At 45.6% G+C, this 26,986-nt stretch overlaps 1 protein-coding gene across 1 annotated transcript in view; it reads left to right on the plus strand.

Annotated features, from left to right (window-relative positions):
• Positions 1 to 314: 314 nt before the first annotated feature.
• Positions 315 to 26,986, plus strand: part of TRPC3 (transient receptor potential cation channel subfamily C member 3) — a 58,552-nt gene continuing 31,880 nt past the window's right edge. The window contains exons 1-2 of the mRNA XM_038769360.1: positions 315 to 663; positions 18,783 to 19,554. Coding sequence (XP_038625288.1) covers positions 425 to 663; positions 18,783 to 19,554 — 1,011 coding nt within the window. The 5' untranslated portion in view covers positions 315 to 424. The remainder of the gene's footprint in view (positions 664 to 18,782; positions 19,555 to 26,986) is intronic.

A 26,986-nucleotide genomic window follows, 5' to 3' on the forward strand; every position in this document is an offset into this window, starting at 1 on the left:
CTGCAGGGGTTGCAGCAACTGCTGATGCAGCGGTTGCAGCAGCAACTGGAGCAGTTGCAGCGGTTGCAGCAGCAACTGGAGCAGTTGCAGGGGTTGCAGCAGCTGGAGCAGGGGTTGTAAAGCAGCAGTTGTAAGGGTTGCAGCAGCTGGAGCAGGTGCAGCAGCATCAGCAGGGGTTGCAGCAGCAGCGTGGAGGCGAGGCCGGAGCGGGGGCGTGTTGCATGGTGCGGTGGGAGCGGTGCAGGCGGCGGCTCAGTCAATCAATCGTATTTATTGAGCGCTTACTGTGTGCAGAGCACTGTACTAAGCGCTTCAAGGCCCGGCTTTGGATCTGCTCCCCCTTCGGACGTTGGCGTCCCTGGCTCCCCGCCCCTCCTCCCCGGCCGCCCGGGAGGGACCCAGGAGTCCGGCCCAGCCCGCGGCCATGTCCACCAAGGTCACCAAGTCAAAGGAGCAGGGCAGGGTGACCTTCCCCACGCAGGAGGAAGAGGAGGAAGAAGAAGAGGAGGAGGACGAGGAGGAGCAGCAGCAACGTCCGCGGCGGGGATGGAGGGGCGTGAACGGGGGGCTGGAGCCGGCGGGGCACCGGGGCCGAGCTGTGAAGACCCACCGCCCGCACCCGTACGACTACTATCCGCCCCCTTTCCCTCCGGCCACCAGCATGTGAGTACCGAGGTGGGCCTCCCCTCCTCCACGCCGCCCTCCGGGGCCACGCCTGCAAGCGGACCCGAGGGCAGAGAGGTTGCGAGGGGCCCCTGCTGCCACCCAGGTTGGGGGGGATGTTCTCCTCTGCCCTCGCCCAGCCCCTCCTGTGCCCGCAGGACCGGACGGCCAATCAGTCCATCGATCGTATTTATTGAGCGCTTACTGTGTGCAGAGCACTGGACTAAGCGCTTGGGAAGTACAAGTCGGCAACACATAGAGACAGTCCCTACCCAACAGCGGGCTCACAGTCTAGGGCCCTGTCCACCGGGGAGCCTTGCTGGGGTCACCGAGGGCCCTCCGGAGCGAAAGCCCCCATGCCAGACCAACCCACCCACCCAGATACTCCGTCCCCACCCCGCTCTTCCCTCTGCAATCAATCAGTGGTGTTTATTGAGCGCCAACGCGGTGTAGAGCACTGTAGGATTTTTTTAAATTAATTATAATGGCATTTATTAAGCGCTTACTATGTGCATAGCACTGTACTAAGCCATGAATCTCTGGATCTCTGGAGTTACGCGAGGTCCGGACAAGAGGGATAGCCAGGCGTCAGGGCAGGACTCCTGGCTCAGACACAGGCCCCCAGAAACCCACTCTGCCCCTCCCCGAGACCCCCACCCATCCATCCTGGATCAGGGGAAAGCCAAGCCCACATCCTCATCCCCGGAGAACAACCCACAACTCCACAAGCGCACACCCACAACAGTCCCGTCCGGGCACCCCCAGAAGCACCCAAAAACCTGCCCCCCGTACCCCTCCGCCTCCCATTGGGAACGCATCCCTTGCTCTGCACACAGTGAGCGCTCAATAAATACGATTGGATGTGTGAATGGCACTTCCCCGGGGGAAAGGGGCAGAGGGCCTTGGCGTCTATTTTGAGACCAGCTTCTTTATCTACTTTCGGGGGCAATCAGTCAATCGTATTTATTGAGCGCTTACTGTGTGCAGAGCACTGTACTAAGCGCTTGGGAAGTCCAAGTTGGCAACATATAGAGACAGTCCCTACCCAACAGTGGGCTCACAGGCTAAAAGGGGGAGACGGAGAACCAAACCAAACATACTAACAAAATAAAATAAATAGAATAGATATGTACAAGTAAAATAAATAAATAGAGTAATAAATATGTACAAACATATATACAGGTGCTGAATATATATACAGGGCAAGGTGCTGTCTACCTCCTAGAAGCAGCCGGAGATGCTTGAGGGGGAGGAGGGGCTGGAAAAACAACTTTTCGTCATTTTTCGGGTCATTTCTTGCATTTGCCCCGGTTCCAGGAGGAGAAAGGGGCCCGGGAAGGCCCTCCCTTTCCCTCTGGGATTTTGGGGCGTGCGAACTGAGATTGCCTTGGAGCGGAGAGGCCGGGGCCGCAGCGCCCCCTGGTGGCCCCAATCCTCCCCTACAGCCTCCCGCCCGCCCAGCGCCCAGGTCAACCAGCCTTAGGCGGCGGCGAAGCCGCCCGGATTTCCATTCATTCAGTCGTATTTATTGAGCGCTTACTGTGTGCAGAGCACTGTACGAAGTGCTTTGGAAGTACAAATAGGCAACATATAGAGACGGTCCCTACCCAACAACTGGCTGAGAGCTCACCTCCTCCAGGAGGCCTTCCCAGACTGAGCCCCTTCCTTCCTCTCCCCCTCGTCCCCCTCTCCATCCCCCATCTTACCTCCTTCCCTTCCCCACAGCACCTGTATATATGTATATATGTTTGTACATATTTATTACTCTTTATTTATTTATTTATTTATACATATCTATTCTATTTATTTTATTTTGTTAGTATGTTTGGTGTTGTTCTCTGTCTCCCCCTTTTAGACTGTGAGCCCACTGTTGGGTAGGGACTGTCTCTATATGTTGCCAATTTGTACTTCCCAAGCGCTTAGTACAGTGCTCTGCACATAGTAAGCGCTCAGTAAATACGATTGATGATGATGATGGCTTACAGTCTAGAAGGGGGAGACAGACAACAAAACAGGTACACAGGTGTCAATACCATCAGAATAAGTAGAATTATAGCTATATACACATCATTAATAGGGTAATAAATATCTACAAATAAAATAGAGTAATAAATATGTACAAATATATACAAGTGCTGTGGGGAGGGGAAGGGGGAGGAGACCCCTAAAACCGTCAGGCTTGTAGGGACATACCGAATCAATCAATCGTATTTATTGAGCGCTTACAGTGTGCAGAGCACTGTACTAAGCGCTTGGGAAGTACAAGTTGGCAACGTACCGAAACCCATTGCAAGTAGGGCAGGTTGGTTTACAGTTTCTTACAGAGAAGCAGCGTGGCTCAGTGGAAAGAGCACGGGCTTTGGAGTCAGAGGTCATGGGTTCTAATCCCGGCTCCACCAACTGTCAGCTGTGTGATTTCGGGCAAGTCACTTCACTTCTCTGGGCCTCAGTTCCCTCATCTGTAAAATGGGGATTAAAACTGTGAGCCCCCCGGGGGACAACCTGATCACCTCATCACCTCCCCAGCACTTAGAACAGTGCTTTGCACATAGTAAGCACTTAATAAATACCATCATTATTATTATAGGTAATGCGTGTAATCCCTAAAATGAACTGCCAGCATCTAGTCCTGCATTGATCGATGGCAAGTCAACCTCCACTAAGGGTTAGGCTGATCATGGGAAATTAAAGGGGGCATCAGTTTTGCTTAACTCTGATCCCTTCAGAGTATCGTCAGCCTCGGTTCCTTTTCGTCTTTGCTCAGTTTTCTGTTTATACCAATGAATTCACTTTCTATGGATTTGGATTTGATTCTTTAAACACTAAATCCTTCTTATATATGGCTGACCACCCTTAAAATTCTACTCCTAGAAACTAGGTTGTGGCAATTGCAGAACTCTGGGGCAGTTTCTATCACTGCACTAGCATTGCCTGCAAACCGGTATACCCAGTATATAGACGATCATTTTAATTTGTACTGTTTGCTTAAATGTACAATTTCATTTGTGAACTCTTGGACTACAAAATTGGGGAGCAAATCCAATTTTGCCATCTTAATGTAGAAAAGAAAGAGAAAGCAGTAGGGAACATACATTTGGATAGCATCTCTCATGCTATCCCGCTTTGCTAATGGCAGGGGCTTCGCCATTCCTTCCTTCATCCCTGGTGTTTGGATTCTTATGGAGCAGAGTATGACAGCTGTTAAATAGCACAGGCAAATGGAGTGGCTTCAGGGTTGAACTGGAGAAGGCTAATCTAATCCACTGAATTTGGGAGAGATTGTAATTGAACGAATAATGTGATTATTCATGTGGAATTTGGCTAGGATTTGGGGACTAGCATCCTGCTCTTATGAGAAATGTTTTAGCCTTTTAAGTGACCACTCATGGACAACATCGCCTTAGGCACAATTCTGACATTTTGGCACAGTGTAGTGCAGGACTGGTGCAGGACTGACTCAGAGGACAGGGTGCCACAACCCCTTGTCCTTTGAAGGTCTACAGTTCTACTGCTGAATCAACCCAGGCCCTTTTTTTGCCCAGTGTTGACCGATTCAGACCAGTGGGCTTCGATTCATCCGGAAGTTTCATTTACATTTTATTTATAAAAATTATTTAGAAGTGATTCCCAGAAGTGGAGGGAATAAACCCAGTAACGGATTGGAGGCAATTGCCCACAGGAGAGTTTGATGACTTCCTCTCCGAGGGCCAATCTGAACTGGTTATGTGGTAGAACCTAGAGCTGGAACCTAGAAGGATCTCAAAAGCTTTATCCTGCTGAGACCCCGTAACAGGCCCCATTACTTTCAAAGGGGTTTTATCTCAAGATTTGATTCTAGGGGCTCTACAAGGGGCATTTCACTGCCACTGCAAGAGGACAGTTGGAGGCAAAGTTACACCTGGCCCCCCCAGTACCCACAGGTGACCAATTGGGGTCTGTTGAGGGATGGTGTTTTCACCCCCAAACCCTTCCCAAAATCTACCTGTGAGACTAGCCAGTCTGTAGTGTTGCTCTCCCAACAGTTCACTGTTATGTCACAGTGCTTGAGACTGTACTTCATCATGTGAAAATGATGAGAAGCAGTGTGGTCTAGTGGATAGAGGACCTGGGTTCTAATCCCAGCTCTGCCACTTGTCTCCTGTGTGACCCTGGGCAAGTCACTTTACTTCTCTGTGCCTCCAGTACTTCACCTGTAAAACAGGGATGAAGACTGAGCCCCATATGGGAGAGGGGCTATGTCCAACCTGATTAGCTTGGATCTACCCCAGTGCTTAGAACAGTGCCTGGCACAAAGTAAGTGCTTAACAAATACCATAAATCTTTTTTTTCCACCTGGGCTTGCGCCAACCAGCCCCTTTAAGTTCCCAATAGAGTCAGGTATCTCGGTGTCATCTATTTTCCTCATATGTCTGGCGCAGTGTAGCTGTGCAGCCGTGAGCATTGCTTCATTGCTGGTGAACTGTATGCACTTCAAGAACTCGTTGTGGGCAGGGAATGTGTCTGTTTATTGTTGTAGTGTACTCCCAAGTGCTTAATACAGTGCTCTGTTCACAGTAAATGCTCAGTAAATAGGACTGACTCCTGATTCAGGCCAGGTTTGCAGACCCGCAGTTGCCTAGGAAAAGTAAACCCAGAAACAAAAATCTTCTTTTGCTTGAACTGTTACTAATAGATTAGGTCCGAGGAGTTGTTTTTGTTTGGATTTTAAAAGAATGAGCAGCTAATTAAAGAGATGAACATGTGACTTTTCTATACTGATTTTCTCAATACATTTAGCATGTCAAGAGCTAGAACATTTCTATATTGTTTGGATGAGTAGGACACAAGTAGAAGGGGTGAAAGCAAAAGCCAGAGGATTTAGGAATATCCTTGCCACAGTGATTCCACTCAGGATGGGTGACTCAATTATTTATGATTTATGGTATATTTTGTGATCAATCATATAATTGACCCCTGAACTCAATATCATTAATTAGACTGAGGCACCAATACAGCTATTAGACCTGTTTAAAATCATTTTTTTGTTTGCTCTGCACAAAGTAAACGCTCACTAATCATTACAGATTGACTTAATTAAACTCGATGATCGCAACTGGGAACTTCTGAAATGTTACCTATTTCCCCAGGAGGAACGCTTTTCTTCTATCAGTTTGCATCCGGGGCTGATGGTGCAGGGTCCGGGAGGTTGTTTAACAGTGTAAATTCCACATTTAAATCTCCCTTTCAACACTGTGCAGGCACTGCCAACATTTTCCCGCCCCCACCGATGGGGAGTGGGACTCCAAAGAGCTGTCACTCTGCCGGACAGTAGGGAGCAAGGAGATGCCCATGATTTAAACTGAATCATGTCAATCCCACCCTCCCCTTCCTGCCTACCTAGGGCAAGTGTCTATCAAATTCCTTCAATATGAGGCCGTGAGCTATTATTCCAAATCTCCCCAACCCAGACTTGGCTCTTTCTGCCTGCTGAGTCTCCCAAAAAATTTGATACTAAATCAGAGCCATGTGATTGTGATAGGTGGTCCATCTAAACTGAACAGTTGTGTGGGATAAAAACGGAATTCCACTTGGAGAAGCATCGTGGTGCAGTGGAAGGAGTGTGGGCTTGGGAGTCTGAAGGTCATGGGTTCTAATCCCAGTTTTGCCACTTGTCAGCTATGTGACCTTGGGCCAGTCACCTCATTTCTCCATGTCTCAGTTTCCTCATCTCTTACACAGGGATTGAGACTTTGAGCCCCATGTGGGACAGGGACTGTGTCCAACCCGATTTGCTTGTAAGTGCTTGACACATACCACAATTATTATCATTGTTATTACATGAAAAATGTTTAAACTTTTTATTTCTGATTGCTAATTTTCACACAAACTACACTATTTTTTTTTCAGAAAATCAGAATTTTCTTTGCAATCTAACTGGAAAGCTGACATTTTTGCTGAACTCGTATACAGATAGTGAATAAAATAGACAAAAGTTAAATAAAAACTGCTAGTAATGCCACAATCCATGAGTTAGTCATGGGACTTAAGAGTACTTCAGGACTTCAATTTACTGTGTCTTTTTGTTATCTAAATATATTCAGATTGAGAGTTTTAACAGGCATTTCTTAAAAGTACCATCTTGGCCAAGAAAATCAACAGTATTTATTTAATTACTACTACTACTACTACTACTACTACTACTACTACTACTACTACTACTACTAAATAAATTATTTATTTAATTTGTACTATGTAAAAATGACTTTTGCAAAAAGTAAATTGTTTAAACATTTATAGTGGTTTTATGGCGCTTTAATACAATTTTGTAGTAATAAAAAACCCCACAATAGCACTTTTTTCTTACAATCCCAAAATATGCCTAATTATCTCAAAGTGCTATCCAAGCAAAACACTTTTGTTCTCACTAAAAATTTAGTACATACTCAGTTTTATAGAGAAGCCTGATATTGGGGAGGTTGAATGTATTTTCTTGGTAACACAATTCACTGCTGAAGGAGTCAAGACTTGATTCCAGAATTTTGGACCCTTAAACCACTGTTCGCACATATAGGGCATAAAAATTTTACAAATCTACATTTCAGTCTGGCAAATTCACAGGGCTCAGGAAAATCTAGAAATAATGCTATTATTCACAAGTCTGAAGTTTCACAGGTAACAGCTGGACACCCTCATTTACTGAGCCCCCCCATTTTTTCCCCTCCTCCTCCTCCTCCTCCCCTCCCCATCGCCCCCCCACCTCCCTCTGCCCTACCCCCTTCCCCTCCCCACAGCACTTGTATGTACTTGCACATAGTTATTACTATATTTTATTTGTACATATTTACCATATTTTATTAATGATATGTATATAGCTATAATTCTATTTATTCTGATGGTATTGACACCCATCCACTTGTTTTGGGTTTTTTTGGTCTGTTTCCCCCCTTCTAGACTGTGAGCCCGTTGTTGGGTAGGGGCCGTCTCTATATGTTGCAGATATGTACTTCCCAAGCACTTAGTACAGTGCTTTGCACACAAGCGCTCAATAAACACGATTGAATGAATAAATGAATGAATTTACATGTAAGTAGCATACCTCCAATAGGCCAGGTCTGCACAAGCAAAGTAATGGGTTGAGCATACGCCAGTGAATCTGAGCCAGATAACTAGTTAGTCCAAATTTGGGTTCCAAGAGACATTTTATGGGAGTTACCAACTTTTGCTTTGCTTTTAGCCCATCTGTGAGTCCACCCAGTGTCAACAGGTCTCATGGCCAGTGAAACTGCAGACTTACTACTTGTAATATTATTTCCACATGAGCCTAGATACATCTAAATTGACCTAACATGGCGCACTGTTAGCTCTACGAAGTGTAGGCGCCAAAATTTCATTGACTAATACATTATTTGAGTAAATACGGCCATAGTGGGTGCTTAAGAGAAGCAGCAGGGCTCTGTGGAGAGAGCACAGGCTTAGGAGTCAGAGGTCATGGGTTCTAATCCCGGTTCCACCACTTGTCAGCTGTGTGACTTTGGGCAAGTCACTTAACTTCTCTGAGCCTCAGGTACCTCATCTGTAAAATAGGGATTAAGACTGTGAGCCCCACATGGGATGACCTGATCACCTTGTATCCCCCCAGCGCTTAGAACAGTGCTTCGCACATAGTAAGCGCTTAACTAATGCCATTATTATTATTATTCTGTATTTGCCTTCATTATCTTGGAGCATACGCCTTTCAGTTTCAGTATTCAATGTGTACTAGCCCAGGTCTTAACAGAAAAGTTAAATAAGGTTTTTGTTCAAAGCTTTATGTTTTATAGATTCTTTCCTGATTATCAAAGATGGTATATGTCGAAAGAAGCCAAGATTAAGACTTGAAGCACAGTTTGAATTTTTTTTAAGCCAAACAAGAGAACTGGCCTGTTTATTGCTTCTATCCACGATTAGCAACCCTAAGACTCACAGAGGTTTGAAGAACAGCAAGAAAAAAAAGCGGAAATACTAAAAGAGAGAGAAGTTAACCATTGATGCACAGTCAAAATAGTCTCAAATCCTTCTTCATTGTTTTGCTGTGCTCGGGGGTGATTTACTCTACAGATGACAAGCTAAGATAGGTACACAAAACCCACTCCTTTTCATTGAAAGTGTCTTTTTAATAAAGAAGTTATTTCACGGAAATACATTCTTGCGTATATGTACTGGAAAGCTGCAAAGACTTTATGATTAATAGTAAGAAAATTCCCGTTTCTAAATAAACAGATTGTAAGTTTGTTGTGGGCAGGGAACATCATCATCATCATCATCAATCGTATTTATTGAGCGCTTACTATGTGCAGAGCACTGTACTAAGCGCTTGGGAAGTACAAATTGGCAACATATAGAGACAGTCCCTACCCAACAGTGGGCTCACAGTCTAAAAGGGGGAGACAGAGAAAAAAACCAAACATAATAACAAAATAAAATAGAATAGATATGTACAAGTAAAATAAATAAATAAATAAATAGAGTAATAAATACGTACAAACATATATACATATATACAGGTGCTGTGGGGAAGAGAAGGAGGTAAGATGGGGGGATGGAGGGGGGACGAGGGGGAGAGGAAGGAACGGGCTCAGTCTGGGAAGGCCTCCTGGAGGAGGTGAGCTCTCAGTAGGGCCTTGAAGGGAGGAAGAGAGCTAGCTTGGCGGATCCCTATGCAGCAGACAAATGGCAGCAAACCTTGTGACTCCCAGGCCCGTGCCCTATCAATCAATCAATCAATCAATCGTATTTATTGAGCGCTTACTGTGTGCAGAGCACTGTACTAAGCGCTTGGGAAGTACAAGTTGGCAACATATAGAGACGGTCCCTACCCAACAGTGGGCTCACAGTCTAAAAGGGGGAGACAGAGAACAAAACCAAACATACTAACAAAATAAAATAAATAGAATAGATATGTACAAGTAACATAAATAAATAAATAAATAAGTAGAGTAATAAATATGTCCAAACATATATACATATATACAGGTGCTGTGGGGAAGAGAAGGAGGTAAGATGGGGGGATGGAGAGGGGGACGAGGCAGAGAGCAAGGAAGGGGCTCAGTCTGGGAAGGCCTCCTGGAGGAGGCGAGCTCTCAGTAGGGCCTTGAAGGGAGGAAGAGAGCTAGCTTGGCGGGTCCCTATGCAGCAGACAAATGGCAGCAAACCTTCTGACTCCCAGGCCCGTACCCTAACCCTATGCAGCAGACAAATGGCAGCAAACCTTGTGACTACTAGGCCCGTGCCCTATCAATCAATCAATCGTATTTATTGAGCGCTTACTATGTGCAGAGCACTGTACTAAGCGCTTGGGAACTACAAGTCGGCAGCATATAGAGACAGTCCCTACCCAACAGTGGGCTCACAGTCTAAAAGGGAGAGGCAGAGAACAAAACCAAACATACTAACAAAATTAAATAAATAGAAAAGATATGTACAAGTAAAATAAATAAATAAATAAATAGAGTAATAAATATGTACAAACATATATACATATATACAGGTGCTGTGGGGAAGAGAAGAAGGTAAGATGGGGGGATGGAGATGGGGATGAGGGGGAGTAGAAGGAAGGGGCTCAGTCTGGGAAAGCCTCCTGGAGGAGGTAGGCTCTCAGTAGGGCCTTGAAGGGAGGAAGAGAGCTAGCTTGGCGGATCCCTATGCAGCAGACAAATGGCAGCAAAGCTCGTGACTCCCAGGCCCGTGCCCTAACCCTATGCAGCAGACAAATGGCAGCAAACCTTCTGACTCCCAGGCCAGTACCCTATCAATCAATCAATCAATCGTATTTATTAAGCGCTTACTGTGTGCAGAGCACTGTACTAAGCGCTTGGGAAGTAAAAGTTGGCAGCATATACAGACAGTCCCTACCCAACAGTGGGCTCACAGTCTAAAAGGGAGAGGCAGAGAACAAAACCAAACATACTAACAAAATAAAATAAATAGAATAGATATGTACAAGTAAAATAAATAAATAAATAAATAAATAAATAAATAAATAAATAAATAAATAAATAAATGGAGTAATATGTACAAAAATATATACATATATACAGGTGCTGTGGGGAAGAGAAGGAGGTAAGATGGGGGGATAGAGATGGGGACGAGGGGGAGAGGAAGGAAGGGGCTCAGTCTGGGAAGGCCTCCTAGAAGAGGTGAGCTCTCAGTAGGGCCTTGAAGGGAGGAAGGGAGCTACGCCTTGGCGGATCCCTATGCAGCAGACAAATGGCAGCAAAGCTTGTGACTCCCAGGCCCGTGCCCTAACCCTATGCAGCAGACAAATGGCAGCAAAGCTCGTGACTCCCAGGCCCGTGCCCTATCAATCAATCAATCAATCAATCATATTTCTTAAATGCTTACTGTGTGCAGAGTACTGTACTAAGTGCTTGGGAAGTCCATGTTGGCAGCATATAGAGAGAGTCCCTACCCAACAGTGGGCTCACAGTCTAAAAGGGGGAAACAGAGAACAAAACCAAACTTACTAACAAAATAAAATAAATAGAATAGATATGTACAAGTTAAATAAATAAATAAATAGAGTAATAAATATGTACAAACATATATACATATATACAGGTGCTGTGGGGAAGAGAAGGAGGTAAGATGGGGGGATGGAGAGGGGGACGAGAGGGAGAGGAATGAAGGGGCTCAGTCTGGGAAGGCCACCTGGAGGAAGTGAGCTCTCAGCAGGGCCTTGAAGGGAGAAAGAGAGCTAGCTTGGCGGATCCCTATGCAGCAGACAAATGGCAGCAAAGCTTGTGACTCCCAGGCCCGTGCCCTAACCCTATGCAGCAGACAAATGGCAGCAAAACTTGTGACTCCCAGGCCCGTGCCCTATCAATCAATCGTATTTATTGAGCGCTTACTGTGTGCAGAGCACTGTACTAAGCGCTTGGGAAGTCCAAGTTGGCAACATATAGAGACAGTCCCTACCCAACAGTGGGCTCACAGTCTAAGAGGGGGAGACAGAGAACAAAACCAAACACACTAACAAAATAAAATAAATAGAATAGATATGTACAAGTAAAATAAATAAATAAATAAATAGAGTAATAAATATGTAAAAACTTATATACATATATACAGGTGCTGTGGGGAAGAGAAGGAGGTAAGATGGGGGGATGGAGAGGGGGACGAGGGGGAGAGGAAGGAAGGGGTTCAGTCTGGGAAGGCCTCCTGGAGGAGGTGAGCTCTCAGTAGGGCCTTGAGGGTGGAAGAGAGCTAGCTTGGCGGATCCCTATGCAGCAGACAAATGGCAACAAACCTTCTGACTCCCAGGCCCGTACCCTATCAATCAATCAATCAATCGTATTTATTGAGCGCTTACTGTATGCAGAGCACTGTACTAAGCCCTTGGGAAGTACAAGTTGGCAACATATAGAGACAGTCCTTACCCAACAGTGGGCTCACAGTCTAAAAGGGGGAGACAGAGAACAAAACCAAACATACTAACAAAATAAAATAAATAGAATAGATATGTACAAGTAAAATAAATCAATAGAGTAATAAATATGTACAAACATATATACATATATACAGGTGCTGTGGGGAAGAGAAGGAGGTAAGATGGGGGGATGGAGAGGAGGACGAGGGGGAGAGGAAGGAAGGGACTCAGTCTGGGAAGGCCTCCTGGAGGAGGTGAGCTCTCAGTAGGGCCTTGAAGGGAGGAAGAGAGCTAGTTTGGCGGATCCCTATGCAGCAGACAAATGGCAGCAAAGCTTGTGACTCCCAGGCCCGTGCCCTAACCCTATGCAGCAGACAAATGGCAGAAACCTTGTGACTCCCAGGCCCGTGCCCTATCAATCAATCAATCAATCAATCGTATTTATTGAACGCTTCCTGTGTGCAGAGCACTGTACTAAGCGCTTGGAAAGTACAAGTCGGCAACATATAGAGACAGTCCCTACCCAACAGTGGGCTCACAGTCTAAAAGGGGGAGGCAGAGAACAAAAGCAAACACACTAACAAAAATAAAATAATAGAATAGATATGTACAAGGAAAATAAATAAATAAATAAAGAGTAATAAATATGTACAAACATACATACATATATACAGGTGCTGTGGGGAAGAGAAGGAGGTAAGATGGGGGGATGGAGAGGGGAATTAGGGGGAGAGGAAGGAAGGGGCTCAGTCTTGGAAGGCCTCCTGGAGGAGGTGAGCTCTCAGTAGGGCCTTGAAGGGAGGAAGAGAGCTAGCTTGGCGGATCTCTATGCAGCAGACAAATGGCAGCAAACCTTGTGACTCCCAGGCCCATACCCTAACCCTATGCGCAGACAAATGGCAGCAAAGCTTGTGACTCCCAGGCCCGTGCCCTATCAATCAATCAATCAATCAATCATATTTATTGAGCGCTTACTGTGTGCAGAGCACTGTACTAAGCCCTTGGGAAGTACAAGTTGGCAACATATAGAGACAGTCCCTACCCAACAGTGGGCTCACAGTCTAAAAGGGAGAGACAGAGAACAAAACCAAATATACTAACCAAATAAAATAAATAGAATAGATATGTACAAGGAAAATAAATAAATAAATAAATGGAGTAATAAATATGTACAAACATATATACATATCTACAGGTGCTGTGGGGAAGAGAAGGAGGTAAGATGGGGGATGGAGACGGCGAGGGAGAGAGGAAGGAAGGGGCTCAGTCTGGGAAGGCCTCCTGGAGGAGGTGAGCTCTCAGTAGGGCCTTGAAAGGAGGAAGAGAGCTAGCTTGGCGGATCCCTATGCAGCAGACAAATGGCAGCAAACCTTGTGACTCCCAGGCCCGTGCCCTATCAATCAATCAATCGTATTTATTGAGCGCTTACTGTGTGCAGAGCACTGTACTAAGCGCTTGGGAAGTACAAGGTGGCAACATATAGAGACAGTCCCTACCCAACAGTGGGCTCACAGTCTAAAAGGGGGAGACAGAGAACAAAACCAAACATACTAACAAAATAAAATAAATAGAACAGATATGTACAAGTAAAATAAATAAATAAATAGAGTAATAAATATGTACAAACATATATACATATATACAGGTGCTGTGGGGAAGGGAAGGAGGTAAGATGGGGGGATGGAGAGGGGGACGAGGGGGAGAGGAAGGAAGGGCCTCAGTCTGGGAAGGCCTCCTGGAGGAGGTGAGCTCTCAGTAGGGCCTTGAAGGGAGGAAGAGAGCTAGCTTGGCGGATCCCTATGCAGCAGACAAATAGCAGCAAAACTTGTGACTCCTAGGCCCGTGCCCTAATCCTATGCAGCAGACAAATGGCAGCAAAGCCTGTGACTCCCAGGCCCGTGCCCTATCAATCAATCAATCATATTTATTGAGCGCTTACTGTGTGCAGAGCACTGTACTAAGCACTTGGGAAGTACAAGTTGGCAACATATAGAGACAGTCCCTACCCAACAGTGGGCTCACAGTCTAAAAGGGGGAGACAGAGAAGAAAACCAAACATACTAACAAAATAAAATAAATAGAATAGATATGTACAAGTAAAATAAATAAATAAATAAATAAATACAGTAATAAGTATGTACAAACATATATACATATCTACAGGTGCTGTGGGGAAGAAGAGGCGGTAAGATGGGGGGATGGAGAGGGGGATGAGGCGGAGAGCAATGAAGGGGCCCAGTCCGGGAAGGCCTCCTGGAGGAGGCGAGCTCTCAGTAGGGCCTTGAAGGGAGGAAGAGTGCTAGCTTGGCGGATCCTTATGCAGCAGACAAATGGCGGCAAACCTTGTGACTCCCAGGCCTGTGCCCTAACCCTATGCAGCAGACAAATGGCAGCAAAGCTTGTGACTCCCAGGCCCTTGCCCTAACAATCATTCAATCAATCAATCGTATTTATTGAGCGCTTACTGTATGCAGAGCACTGTACTAAGCGCTTGGGAAGTACAAGTTGGCAACATATAGATACAGTCCCTACCCAACAGTGGGCTCACAGTCTAAAAGGGGGAGACAAAGAACAAAACCAAACATACTAACAAAATAAAATAAATAGAATAGATATGTACAAGTAATAAATAAATAAGTAAATAGAGTAATATATATGTACAAACATATATACATATATACAGGTGCTGTGGGAAAGAGAAGGAGGTAAGATGGGTGGATGGAGACGGGGATGAGGCGGAGAGGAAGGAACGGGCTCAGTCTGGGAAGGCCTCCTGGAGGAGGTGAGCTCTCAGTAGGGCCTTGAGGGAGGAAGAGAGCTAGCTTGGCGGATCCCTATGCAGCAGACAAATGGCGGCAAACCTTGTGACTCCCAGGCCCGTACCCTAACCCTATGCAGCGGTCAAATGGCAGCAAAGCTTGTGACTCCCAGGCCCGTGCCCTATCAATCAATCAATCAATCAATCATATTTATTGAGCGCTTACTGTGTGCAGAGCACTGTACTAAGCGCTTGGGAAGTACAAGTCGGCAACATATAGAGACAGTCCCTACCCAACAGTGGGCTCACAGTCTAAAAGGGGGAGGCAGAGAACAAAACCAAATATACTAACAAAATAAAATAAATAGAATAGATATGTACAAGTAAAATAAATAAATGAATGGAGTAATAAATATGTACAAATATATACATATATACAGGTGCTGCGGGGAAGAGAAGGAGGTAGATGGGGGGATGGAGAGGAGGACGAGGGGGAGAGGAAGGCAGGGGCTCAGTCTGGGAAGGCCTCCAGGAGGAGGTGAGCTATCCGTAGGGCCTTGAAGGGAGGAAGAGAGCTAGCTTGGCGGATCCCTATGCAGCAGACAAATGGCAGCAAAGATTGTGACTCCCAGGCCCGTGCCCTATCAATCAATCAATCAATCGTATTTATTGAGCGCTTACTGTGTGCACAGCACTGTACTAAGCACTTGGGACGTACAAGTTGGCAACATATACAGACAGTCCCTACCCAACAGCGGGCTCACAGTCTAAAAGGGGGAGACAGAGAACAAAACCAAGCATACTAACAAAATAAAATAAATAGAATAGATATGTACGAGTAAAATAAATGAATAAATAAATAGAGTAATAAATATGTACAAACATATGTACATATATACAGGTGCTGCGGGGAAGAGAAGGAGGTAAGATCGGGGGATGGAGAGGGGGTTGAGGGGGAGAGGAAGGAAGGGGCTTAGTCTGGGAAGGCCTCCTGGAGGAGGTGAGCTCTCAGTAAGGCCTTGAGGGAGGAAGAGAGCTAGCTTGGCAGATCCCTATGCAGCAGACAAATGGCAGCAAAGCTTGTGACTCCCAGGCCTGTGCCCTAACCCTATGCAGCAGATAAATGGCAGCAAAGCTTGTGACTCCCAGGCCCGTGCCCTAACCCCATGCAGCAGACAAATGGCAGCAAACCTTCTGACTCCCAGGCCCGAACCCTATCAATCAATCAATCAATCGTATTTATTGAGCACTTACTGTGTGCACAGCACTGTACTAAGCGCTTGGGAAGTACAAGTTGGCAACATATAGAGACAGTCCCTACCCAACAGTGGGCTCACAGTCTAAAAGGGGGAGACAAAGAACAAAACCAAACATACTAACAAAATAAAATAAATAGAATAGATATGTATAAGGAATAAATAAATAAGTAAATAGAGTAATATATATGTACAAACATATATACATATATACAGGTGCTGTGGGGAAGAGAAGGAGGTAAGATGGGTGGATGGTGACGGGGATGAGGCGGAGAGGAAGGAACGGGCTCAGTCTGGGAAGGCCTCCTGGAGGAGGTGAGCTCTCAGTAGGGCCTTGAGGGAGGAAGAGAGCTAGCTTGGCGGATCCCTATGCAGCAAAGAAATGGCAGCAAAGCTTGTGACTCCCAGGCCCGTGCCCTAACCCTATGCAGCAGACAAATGGCAGAAACCTTGTGAATCCCAGGCCCGTGCCCTATCAATCAGTCAATCAATCAATCGTATTAATTGAGCGCTTACCGTGTACAGAGCACTGTACTAAGCGCTTGGGAAGTACAAGTCGGCAACATACAGAGACAGTCCCTACCCAACAGTGGGCTCACTGTCTAAAAGGGGGAGGCAGAGAACAAAACCAAACATACTAACAAAATAAAATGAATTGAATAGATATGTACAAGTAAAATAAATAAATAAATAAATAGAGTAATAAATATGTACAAAGATATATACATATATACAGGTGCTTTTGGGAAGAGGAGGAGGTAAGATGGGGGATGGAGAGGGGGATGAGGGTGAGAAGAAAGAAGGGGCTCAGTCTGGGAAGGCCTCCTGAAGGAAGTGAGCTCTCAGTAGGGCCTTGAAGGGAGGAAGAGAGCTAGCTTGGCGGATCCCCATGCAGCAGACAAATGGCAGCAAACCTTGTGACTCCCAGGCCCGTGCCCTAACCCCATGCAACAGACAAATGGCAGCAAAGCTTGTGACTCCCAGGCCCGTGCCCTATCAATCAATCAATCGTATTTATTGAGCGCTTACTGTGTGCGGAGCACTGTACTAAGCGCTTGGGAAGTACGTCGGCAACGTATAGAGACAGTCCCTACCCAACAGTGGGCTCACAATCTAAAAGGGGGAGACAGAGAACAAAACCAAACATACTAACAAAATAAAATAAATAGAATAGATATGTACAAGTAATAGATAAATAAATAAATAGAGTAATAAATATGTACAAACATATATACATATATACAGGTGCTGTGGGGAAGGGAAGGAGGTAAGATGGGTGGATGGAGAGGGGTACAAGGGGGAGAGGAAGGAAGGGGTTCAGTCTGGGAAGGCCTCCTGGAGGAGGTGAGCTCTCAGTAGGGCCTTTAAGGGAGGAAGAGAGCTAGCTTGGTGGATCCCTATGCAGCAGGCAAATGGCAGCAAAGCTTGTGACTCCCAGGCCCGTGCCCTAACCCCATGCAGCAGACAAATGGCAGCAAAGCTTGTGACTCCCAGGCCCATGCCCTATCAATCAATCAATCAATCAATCGTATTTATTGAGCGCTTACTCTGTGCAGAGCACTGTACTAAGCGCTTGGGAAGTACAGAGTACTGTACTAAGTGCTTGGGAGGGCACAACAATAGAACAGACACATTCCCTGCCCACAACAAGCTTATAGTCTAGAGGGAGAGACAGGCATTAATATAAATATATAAATTACAGATATGTACATAAGTGCTGTGGGGTTGGGGGGGATGAATAAAGGGAGCAAGTCAGGGTGACACAGAAGGGCGAGGGAGAAAAGGAGAGGAGGGCTTAGGGAAGGCCTCTTGGAGGAGATGTGAAGATTTTGAAGGTGGTGAGAGCAAGTGTCTGTCCGAGATGAAGAGGGAGGGCGTTCCAGGCCAGAGCCAGGATGAGGGCAAGAGGTTGGTGGTGAGGTAGATGAGACTGAATTACAGCAAGTAGGTTGGCATTAGATGTGCGAAGTGCGCGGGCTGGGTTGTAGTAGGAAAGGTCCTTTCTTGTTTTAATCCTGGGCCTTCTCTTATAAGGCTGTAAGAATTATTTTTCCTATTATTACCTATTATTATTACCTATTATTCATAGGTTGCTGAACCATCAATGCTGGCACGCTGGCTTATTCCTCACAAAAAGGTTAACAGAATTAAATCTGGGATGATTAGATTCTTGTCGTCATTAAGAATATCGGCTTCCTTTTGACCAGGCTAGATAGACACTTAAGCAATGAATGTTCGTACTGGGCCGGTACTTTGAAGAATTTAAAGGTTAGGGGTAAGATTACCTTCTCATTTGCTGTGAATTCTGCTTTCACCACAATTGCAGAAGAGAAACAAGTGGGTGAAATGGTTCTTTAATCTAAAGCTATTCAGTCACTGCTAACAGAAACTTGTATTCTAAGGACAAAAGAGTTCCCCAGCTCTGATTTTAAGTAATCTGATTTACGTTCAGGTTTAACTGGAAGAGCCAAAGCCGGGCCAAACAGAGACGGAGAGGAGATAATTGACAGTGAGTCGTGAGGTACTGCAGGTTTCTGTGATGTGTGCACCATATGTGCGCGCGCGTGTGTGTGTGTGTGTGTGTGTGTGTGTGTGTGTGTAAGGAGTGCAGAAAAGGGCAGAGAGAAGAAGGGGTTCAAGGAACAGGGGAGGGAGGAAAGTATTTGTTGAGGAAATGATAACCGTAATGTTCTACAGCTGCTTTTTTGATTTTGCTCTTCAGGTCTGGCGAGGGAAGCCCAACTTTGAGGCGTATGACAGTGATGAGGGAGAAGGGAAGGCGGCAAGCTGTCCGGGGCCCGGCTTTCATGTTCAATGACCGGGGCACAAGCCTCACCGCTGAGGAAGAGCGCTTTCTGGATGCCGCCGAGTACGGGAACATCCCCGTGGTGCGCAAAATGCTAGAGGAGTCGACCACGCTAAACGTCAACTGTGTCGATTACATGGGCCAGAATGCCCTGCAGCTCGCTGTGGGGAATGAGCACTTGGAGGTGACAGAGCTTCTGCTAAAGAAAGAGAACTTGGCCCGGATTGGTGATGCCCTGCTGTTGGCCATCAGCAAAGGGTATGTCAGGATAGTGGAAGCGATCTTGAACCATCCTGGCTTTGCGGCAAGCAAGCGCCTCACGCTGAGCCCCAGTGAGCAAGAGCTTCAGGACGACGATTTTTATTCTTACGATGAGGACGGCACCCGTTTTTCCCCGGACATCACGCCCATCATCTTAGCTGCCCACTGTCAGAAGTACGAAGTGGTGCATATGTTATTAATGAAAGGGGCAAGGATAGAGAGACCTCATGACTATTTCTGCAAATGCAATGACTGCACTGAAAAACAAAAGCACGATTCCTTTAGTCACTCTCGGTCGAGGATAAATGCCTACAAAGGATTGGCCAGTCCTGCCTACTTGTCTTTGTCCAGCGAAGACCCTGTTCTCACAGCCCTGGAGCTCAGTAATGAACTCGCAAAACTGGCTAACATAGAAAAAGAATTCAAGGTAAGATTTCCATTCTCTTGCCTTTGATTGGAGCTCCACTTGGGGCTCAGAATAATCTCTGGGGCTTTGCTCCTTGGCTGGCAACTGCCTTGATCATTCTATTTCTTTGACCCTCGAGGCTTTGAATTTTCAGGGGATATGCCATGGTTTTGTTCCCTGTTGGAGGGGAGAAGGAAGTCTCTACATTCTGTAGTGTAGACCGAAGGAGCACTGCCCTAGCCTTTCATTTCTGGAAGACCAGGTGTTTATACGTATGCAGGTCTGCCCAGGACCCTTAAGAGCTCCGTGTTTTGCTTTGAGCTAGGTAATTATCTTTTGGAAGAAAGAATAAACATTTAGGTGATGTCTACTCTCATTGTGCATTAAACATCTTGTGACCTTTTGGTTTCCTTGTGCCCTTATTCTGCCTCTGTATAATTCTGGAAACTAATTATTCATTCAATCATATTTATTGAGCGCTTACTGTGTGCAGAGCACTGTACTAAGCGCTTGATTAGTTGATGCCACCCACCCCAAAGTGGCAGCTTTACCCCTCACATACCACTATGTTCAGGCTTTTCTGAATCACTTCAGGATGCTTTGGAGATAAAAATGCAGGGTCAGAGAGTATTCATTACAGTAGTTAATAATGCAAAAGAGTGCCTATTATTCAAATTCATCAGCAGAAAATTGAAACAGCGCCATTGAGGGCTAGAGTCACTCAGAAATGAAAGAACGGCAGACTGGTTTGTTCGCCCAGATTTTTTCATTCTAATTAAGGTTACTGTCTATGGGCAAAATGTCAGGATCGAGCAGGAAAATTATTCATTGTTCTTAGAATTAGACGTTAATAACTTCATTTTCATTTCTAGGCACTTGTTTTGATCCTACTGTGCTTTGGGTGGCCCTTGTCACAAAATTAAATGGAAATTTGGTGGTAATGTGGAAAACCAGCTTGTTTGCATTCAGAATGGATGGGACCCCTCTCCTTTTGGCCCCCATGAAGATTCTTATGGTTGTACAGCTAATCGATTCCCTTTTTAATGTGAACTTGCTTTGGTATCACACCACACATTAATTATGTTTGATCGCCAAATTCTACATTAGACTACAGTCAAGTCTACACATTTACCACAGACACGCAGATACCACAGACACGAAAACCCCTTTAAATGGTAAGAAAACTGAGAGAAGAAGAACGCACAGCTCAAAGTCACCAAATATTTCTCTTCTAAGGTATCTTGTGCAGAATGCACATGACCTTAAATCGGATATTTCGCATGCCACATTTTATGAGCATATGCCAAAGCACTTGAAGACAGTTGCTTTATTAACTGACCTTAGATTAAGATTCTGTCACTTAAAAATAGATTAGGACTAAAGTAATTATAGAACTAGGAATCATTCTGTAGTGGTACATAATTATTCTGTGGAATCCTAGAATCTCGCAGGGTCAATGCTTGGTCCATTTTTTTGTTATCTTTTTTAAAAAAGATGTATTAGAGGTAGATAAAAGTGTATGTCAATTGGCAAAGTCCAACTAGGGTTCCTCCTACACAAATGAAGACAAAATGGGACTATATACTGTGATTAGGGAGACTGAGAAAAAGACAGAAATAGATAAAATCAAACATCTGGAGAATAACTTCAGTTCTCATCCTTACGGGGAGACAGGGTAGAATAAAACCGTGGAGGTTGCCTTCTGTGGACTGGTGGTGGGGATGGAATGGGGAGAGAGTTTGCTCCTCCACTCTGTCCACTCTATTTGTACACTGAATATTGTTTGGGAACAGGAAGGCCCTAGCAGCATGCTGGGCTATTTGGGCACAGGCTGGGGGATGATGGGGTAGGGCAACTCCTTCATACTGGTAGCAGTTCAGCTACCTCCAGAGGGGAAAATGAAAAACATTTCTACCCTGTTGCTGCCCAAAGGGTTACCCATTATGCCAGACAGGCAGGCTAAGGTGATGATGTCTTTGGCTGGTCCAGTGCTGGGCACCCCAGCTCCTCCTTGAGCTGTACCTGTCAGGCTGTGGACCAAACCCCGGGGGCGCAGAACGCTACGGGAGACTTGCAGGGTGCTAGCACTGCTGGGGGACGTGGGCTGGAGGTAGTGCTGCCGGATTGCACTCCGTGGTATTCCTCGAGCAGTCCAGTTCAAGGTCAAGTTGCCCTTCAGCCAACACCTTGCCATCTACCCAGGTATCCAAGGCCATTGCCAACCCTCCGCCCTGAGCCCAGTTTGGGGGTGAAGGAGGCGGTGGTGGCCTGCCCTCTCACTTCCTTCTCCCTTTTATGTGCTGCAGGAACGGAGGCCGCTGCAGTAAACCTGCACTCCCTACAACCACCACTCCGGACCTGAGCCAAACATTTCCCTGTCTGGTCTGTGAAGTCTGGTGCAGCCATGACAGGCAAAGCTGACATGGTCATTCTGGCTCTCGTTTTCTTGCCAGGACTCTGGTTCCGGTGAATTCCAGTTTATTTCCACCCCTGCCTACCTTCTTGACTGTGTTCTGTGCATTGTGACCCACAGAACTGAATTTCTAGGGTATATGGCAACATAAGTCCCTAATCCCCTTGACATTTTGGGAACCTGCCGGAGTGCTTATAACCTGGAGCAGAACTCTACCCAAACTTGTCTGCACCTCTGGTGGACTGCAAATCCAAGGGCCTCAGGGTACAGAGGTCCCCTTTCAGTGAGCTCTTGAACCCCAAGCCTTCTCTGACTGGAGAATCAAGAAGGATGCAGCAGAAGGCTGATCCCCACTCACCAGCTTCCAAGCCTACGTTGCAGTGCTCCCAGGAGCCACACAGGACAGGATCAGTTTAGCGGCCGTGTTTAATGAGTGTAAATGAAACCTCAAATCTAAATTTCCTCACTTGTATTCTCTTCGAAGGCCAACCCTAACTTGCTGTATTTTGCTTTGATAGCAGGGTACTTATAAAAACTGTAAAAGAAAAGTGATTTTAAAATTGAGAACAGATTGCTCTCAGAACCTGATATATTAATTTAATAGGATGATCATGATATGTAAATTGGCCAGGGCTGGAGAAAGGCAGGGGAAAGAAACGGGGACCCGCACTAATCAGAGAAACTGCAGAAATGTAGAGTCACTCTGGCTCCTCAGGAGATGAGTTGCTGTTTCACTACCTAGCCCAAGCCTGGAGATTCCTGCCAGAGAGTGATGCTACATTAGGCCTTGGAGAAGAAGCATTTCTCTGCCTTTGCCCCCCCGCAGTCTGCCCTGGTTTCTGTCAGGACTGCCCAGCTCACTCAACTCCCAGCGGCTCTGCCTCTTTACGAGAAGCTTATCCCCTAGACTGTAAACTCGGTTTTGGGCAGGGATTGTGACTGGTTATTGTTGCACTGTACTCTCTGAAGCACTTAGCTCAGTGCTCTGCACCCATTAAGTGCTCAGTAAATACGATTGAATTGAATGAACCCCAGGTCCCTTTCTTGGTTGGATGGCATGGAGCTGGATGCCAGATTCACCTAGCGCAAACCTGAATTTGTGACACTGGGAATTTAAGACATCATGACATCATGATATCAACACCCTGGGGCTGGTGTTAAGCTCCAGCTTACTGTGGTGGCATCAGAATTAGTAATTGCCACCTGTCTTTGGAGCTAAAACTGATGCAGGAGTGAAAACACTTTTCGAATCACCTTTCACCTGAGAAATCTCCAACTGCTTATCGAATATTAACCATTATGGCACCCTGTTTTGGGGGGCTAGTGTTAATATTCTTTCACAGATGGAGAAGCCTCAGGAAGAGGAGCAAGCCAAAATACAGAGAAGTGGCTTGTACAGGAAAAGACTGGAGGGAGAAGGGCTACATAGAAAACTAAAGACTCCATTTTTTTCCAACCTAACCAAATCACATTCCTTCAAAGCAAAAACAAGATCATTTACTTCATAAATTATTGTCTCTAGCTGCCTGCCTGCCTTTGATTGCCAGCTGAATTATCTTTCCTCTCCCATTTCCCCTCTATTTCACTTTTTTCCCTTCTCTTTTTATTAATTGTATTCGTTAAGCCCTTACTTTGTGCCAGGTACTGTACTGTCACCAGTGACCTCCTGCTTGCCAAATCCAATGGCTCCTACTCTATCCAAATCCTCCTCGACCTCTCAGCTGCCTTCGACACTGTGGACCACCCCCTTCTCCTCAGCACGCTATCCAACCGTGGCTTCAAAGACTCTGTCCTCTCCTGGTTCTCCTCTTATCTCTCCAGCCATTCATTCTCAGTCTCTTTTGCGGGCTCCTCCTCCCCCTCCCATCCCCTTACTGTAGGGGTTCCTAAAGGGTCAGTTATTGGTCCCCTTCTGTTCTCGATCTACACTCACTCCCTTGGTGAACTCATTTGCTCCCATGGCTTCAACTATCATCTCTACACTGATGACACCCAAATCTACATCTCTGCCCCTGCTCTCTCTCCCTTCCTTCAGGCTCCGTCTCCTCCTGCCTTTGAGACATCTCCATCTGGACGTCTTCCCACCATCTAAAACTCAATATGTCCAAGACTGAACTCCTTATCTTCCCTCCCAAACCCTGCCCCCTCCCTGACTTTCCCATCACTGATGACGGCACTACCATCCTTCCCGTCTCACAAGCCCACAACCTTGGTGTCATCCTCGACTCCGCTCTCTCGTTCACCCCACACATCCAATCCGTCACCAAAACCTGCCGGTCTCACCTCCGCAACATCGCCAAGATCCGCCTTTTCCTCTCCATCCAAACTGCTACCCTGCTGGTTCAATCTCTCATCCTATCCCGACTGGATTATTGCATTAGCCTCCTGTCTGATCTCCCATCCTCCTGTCTCTCCCCACTTCAATCTGTACTTCACGCTGCTGCCCAGATCATCTTTGTGCAGAAATGCTCTGGGCATGTTACTCTGCTCCTCAGAAATCCCCAGTGGCTACTAAGCAACCTACGCATCAGGCAAAAACTCCTCACTCTCGGCTTCAAGGCTGTCCATCACCTTGCCCCCTCCTACCTCACCTCCCTTCTTTCCTTCTACAGCCCAGCCTGCACCCTCCGCTCCTCTGCCGCTAACCTCACTGTGCCTTGTTCTTGGCCTTCTCGCCATTGACCCCCGGCCCACGTCCTCCCCCTGGCCTGGAATGCCCTCTCTCCGCACATCTGCCAAGCTAGCTCTCTTCCTCCCTTCAAAGCCCTACTGAGAGCTCACCTCCTCCAGGAGGCCTTCCCAGAGTGAGCCCCCTCCTTCCTCTCCCCCTCCTCCCCCCCCCATCCCCTCTGCCTTACCTCCTTCCCCTCCCCAAAGCACCTGTATATATGTTTGTACATATTTACTATTCTATTTATTTTATTTTGTTAATATGTTTTGTTTTGTTATCTGTCTCCCCCTTCTTGACTATAAGCCCGCTGTTGGGTAGGGACTGTCTCTATATGTTGCCAACTTGTACTTCCCAAGCGCTTAGTACAGTGCTCTGCACACAGTAAGCGCTCAATAAATACGATTGAATGAATGAATGAACAGAGAAGCAACATGGCTTAGTGGAAAGAGCATAGGCTTGGGAGTCAGAGGTTGTGGGTTTGAATCCTGGCTCCAACCACTTGCCAGCTGTGTGACTTTGGGCAAGTCACTTAACTTCTCTTTGCCTCAGTTACCTCATCTGTAAAATGGGGATTAAGACTGTGAGCCCCATGTGGGACAACCTGATTACCTTGTATCCCCTCCAGCGCTTAGAACAGTGCTTGGCACATAGTAAATGCTTAACAAATACCATTATTATTATTATTATATCTCACAATCTGCTAGGGCCATTGTGTCTTGCTCTACACGCTGGGTGGGAGATCACCTGACTCAGAGTGCTAAAAGCAGCAGATTGGAAATCTGTGATTTGACCCTGGGCAAATCACTTAATTTCTCTGTGCCGCAGTTACCCTATCTGTAAAATGGGGAAGAAATGCTTGTTCTCCCTTCCTCTTAGACTGTGAATGCCATGTAAATGGACACAGAGACTGTGTCCAATCTGATTATCTTGTATCCACCTCAGTACCTATACAGTGCTTGGAACATAGTAAGTGCTTTAAAAATATCACAATTATTATTAGTAATGTTAGCTAAAACTTGTAATTAAAGTTAATAAACAGAGAGCCAGGGGATCTGAGTTGTATTGAATTACTTTTTTAGTGTTGGGATTGGTTCTTCATTACACTCCTTTTTGTTTTGTTTTATCCATCACCTATTGACCTCAAACAGGGCTGTGGAGTTGGGGAGGTAATCCTCAGAATCAATAGATACTTACAATCAAGGGTCAGTAAAGGTATATATAAAGTAAGAGAGTGTGTGTGTGTGTTGTGTATTAAGACATTAAATCGAATGATAACACTATAGGAAAGAAGAAAGAGAGCTGAACAAATAAGTGACCCTGTTTATGCAGTGTAAAATTCAAATGATCATCCTTTGCCACTGAGATATAGTTGAAGCTTTGGCACTTTCTCATGTATCTCTATAGTTTTTTGAATTTTTAAGCCCTTCAATAAATGAAGCTGTAGTTGTCTCTTTTTTGAATTTCTAAACCAAGCAATAAATGAAAGTGTAGTTACCCCCACTCTGGCTGTCTCCTGCACTTGAGCTCCTCATCTTTCTTCCCAGTCTACTTTCAAATAGTTAATCCCTAGGCTCAAGACCCAAAGGCCTTAGTAGTAGTAACATTTCTTTATATTTCCACCTTTCCTTCCTTGTTTAGAAAAACACACATCACTTGTTGGGGGCTGAGCATTTCCCAAATGCATAATTTTAAAACTGTGCACTGAGTTTGGAGCTGAACTGATATCACACCGATCTCATCTCTCTCGTCGATGACCCCGTCCCCCAAGTCCTGCCTTTGGCCTGGAACTTCCTTCCCCGTCATATCTGATACACAATCACTCTCCCCATCTTCAAAGCCTTATTAAAGGCACATCTCCTCCAAGATGCCTTCCCTGATTAAGCTCTCATTTCCTCTTCTCCCATTCCCTTCTGTGTCCCCCTTGCATGTGAATTTGCACCCTTTATTCGTCCCCATTCTTAGCATTTACGTACATATCCGTAATTCATTTATTTATATTACTGTCTGTCTCCTCTTCCAGACTGTGGGCAGGGAATGTGTCTACCAAGTCTGTTATACTCTCCCAAGAACTTAGTAGTAAATGTTTTGCACATAGTTAACTGCTTAATAAACACCACTGATAAATTGATTGGACAACTGTAGAATTTTCCTTTACATATGTTCTATAAATATTGGAATGAATTTGAAATGGCTGAACCACATTTTACTGAATTTTCCCCAAATAATAACTGTATTAAGAAAGATCATGAGAAAATGTCAAACTGGAAGATTGATTTTTTTCCAGAAAATCTAAGGGCCTGAAGAGAGAACTTGAATTTGAAAGGGAAATATCTTCTTAATCATAAAATAAGTCTGCTACTAGGTATTGT

Source organism: Tachyglossus aculeatus, chromosome X5 (genome assembly GCF_015852505.1).
Source record: "Tachyglossus aculeatus isolate mTacAcu1 chromosome X5, mTacAcu1.pri, whole genome shotgun sequence".
NCBI lineage: Eukaryota > Metazoa > Chordata > Mammalia > Monotremata > Tachyglossidae > Tachyglossus > Tachyglossus aculeatus.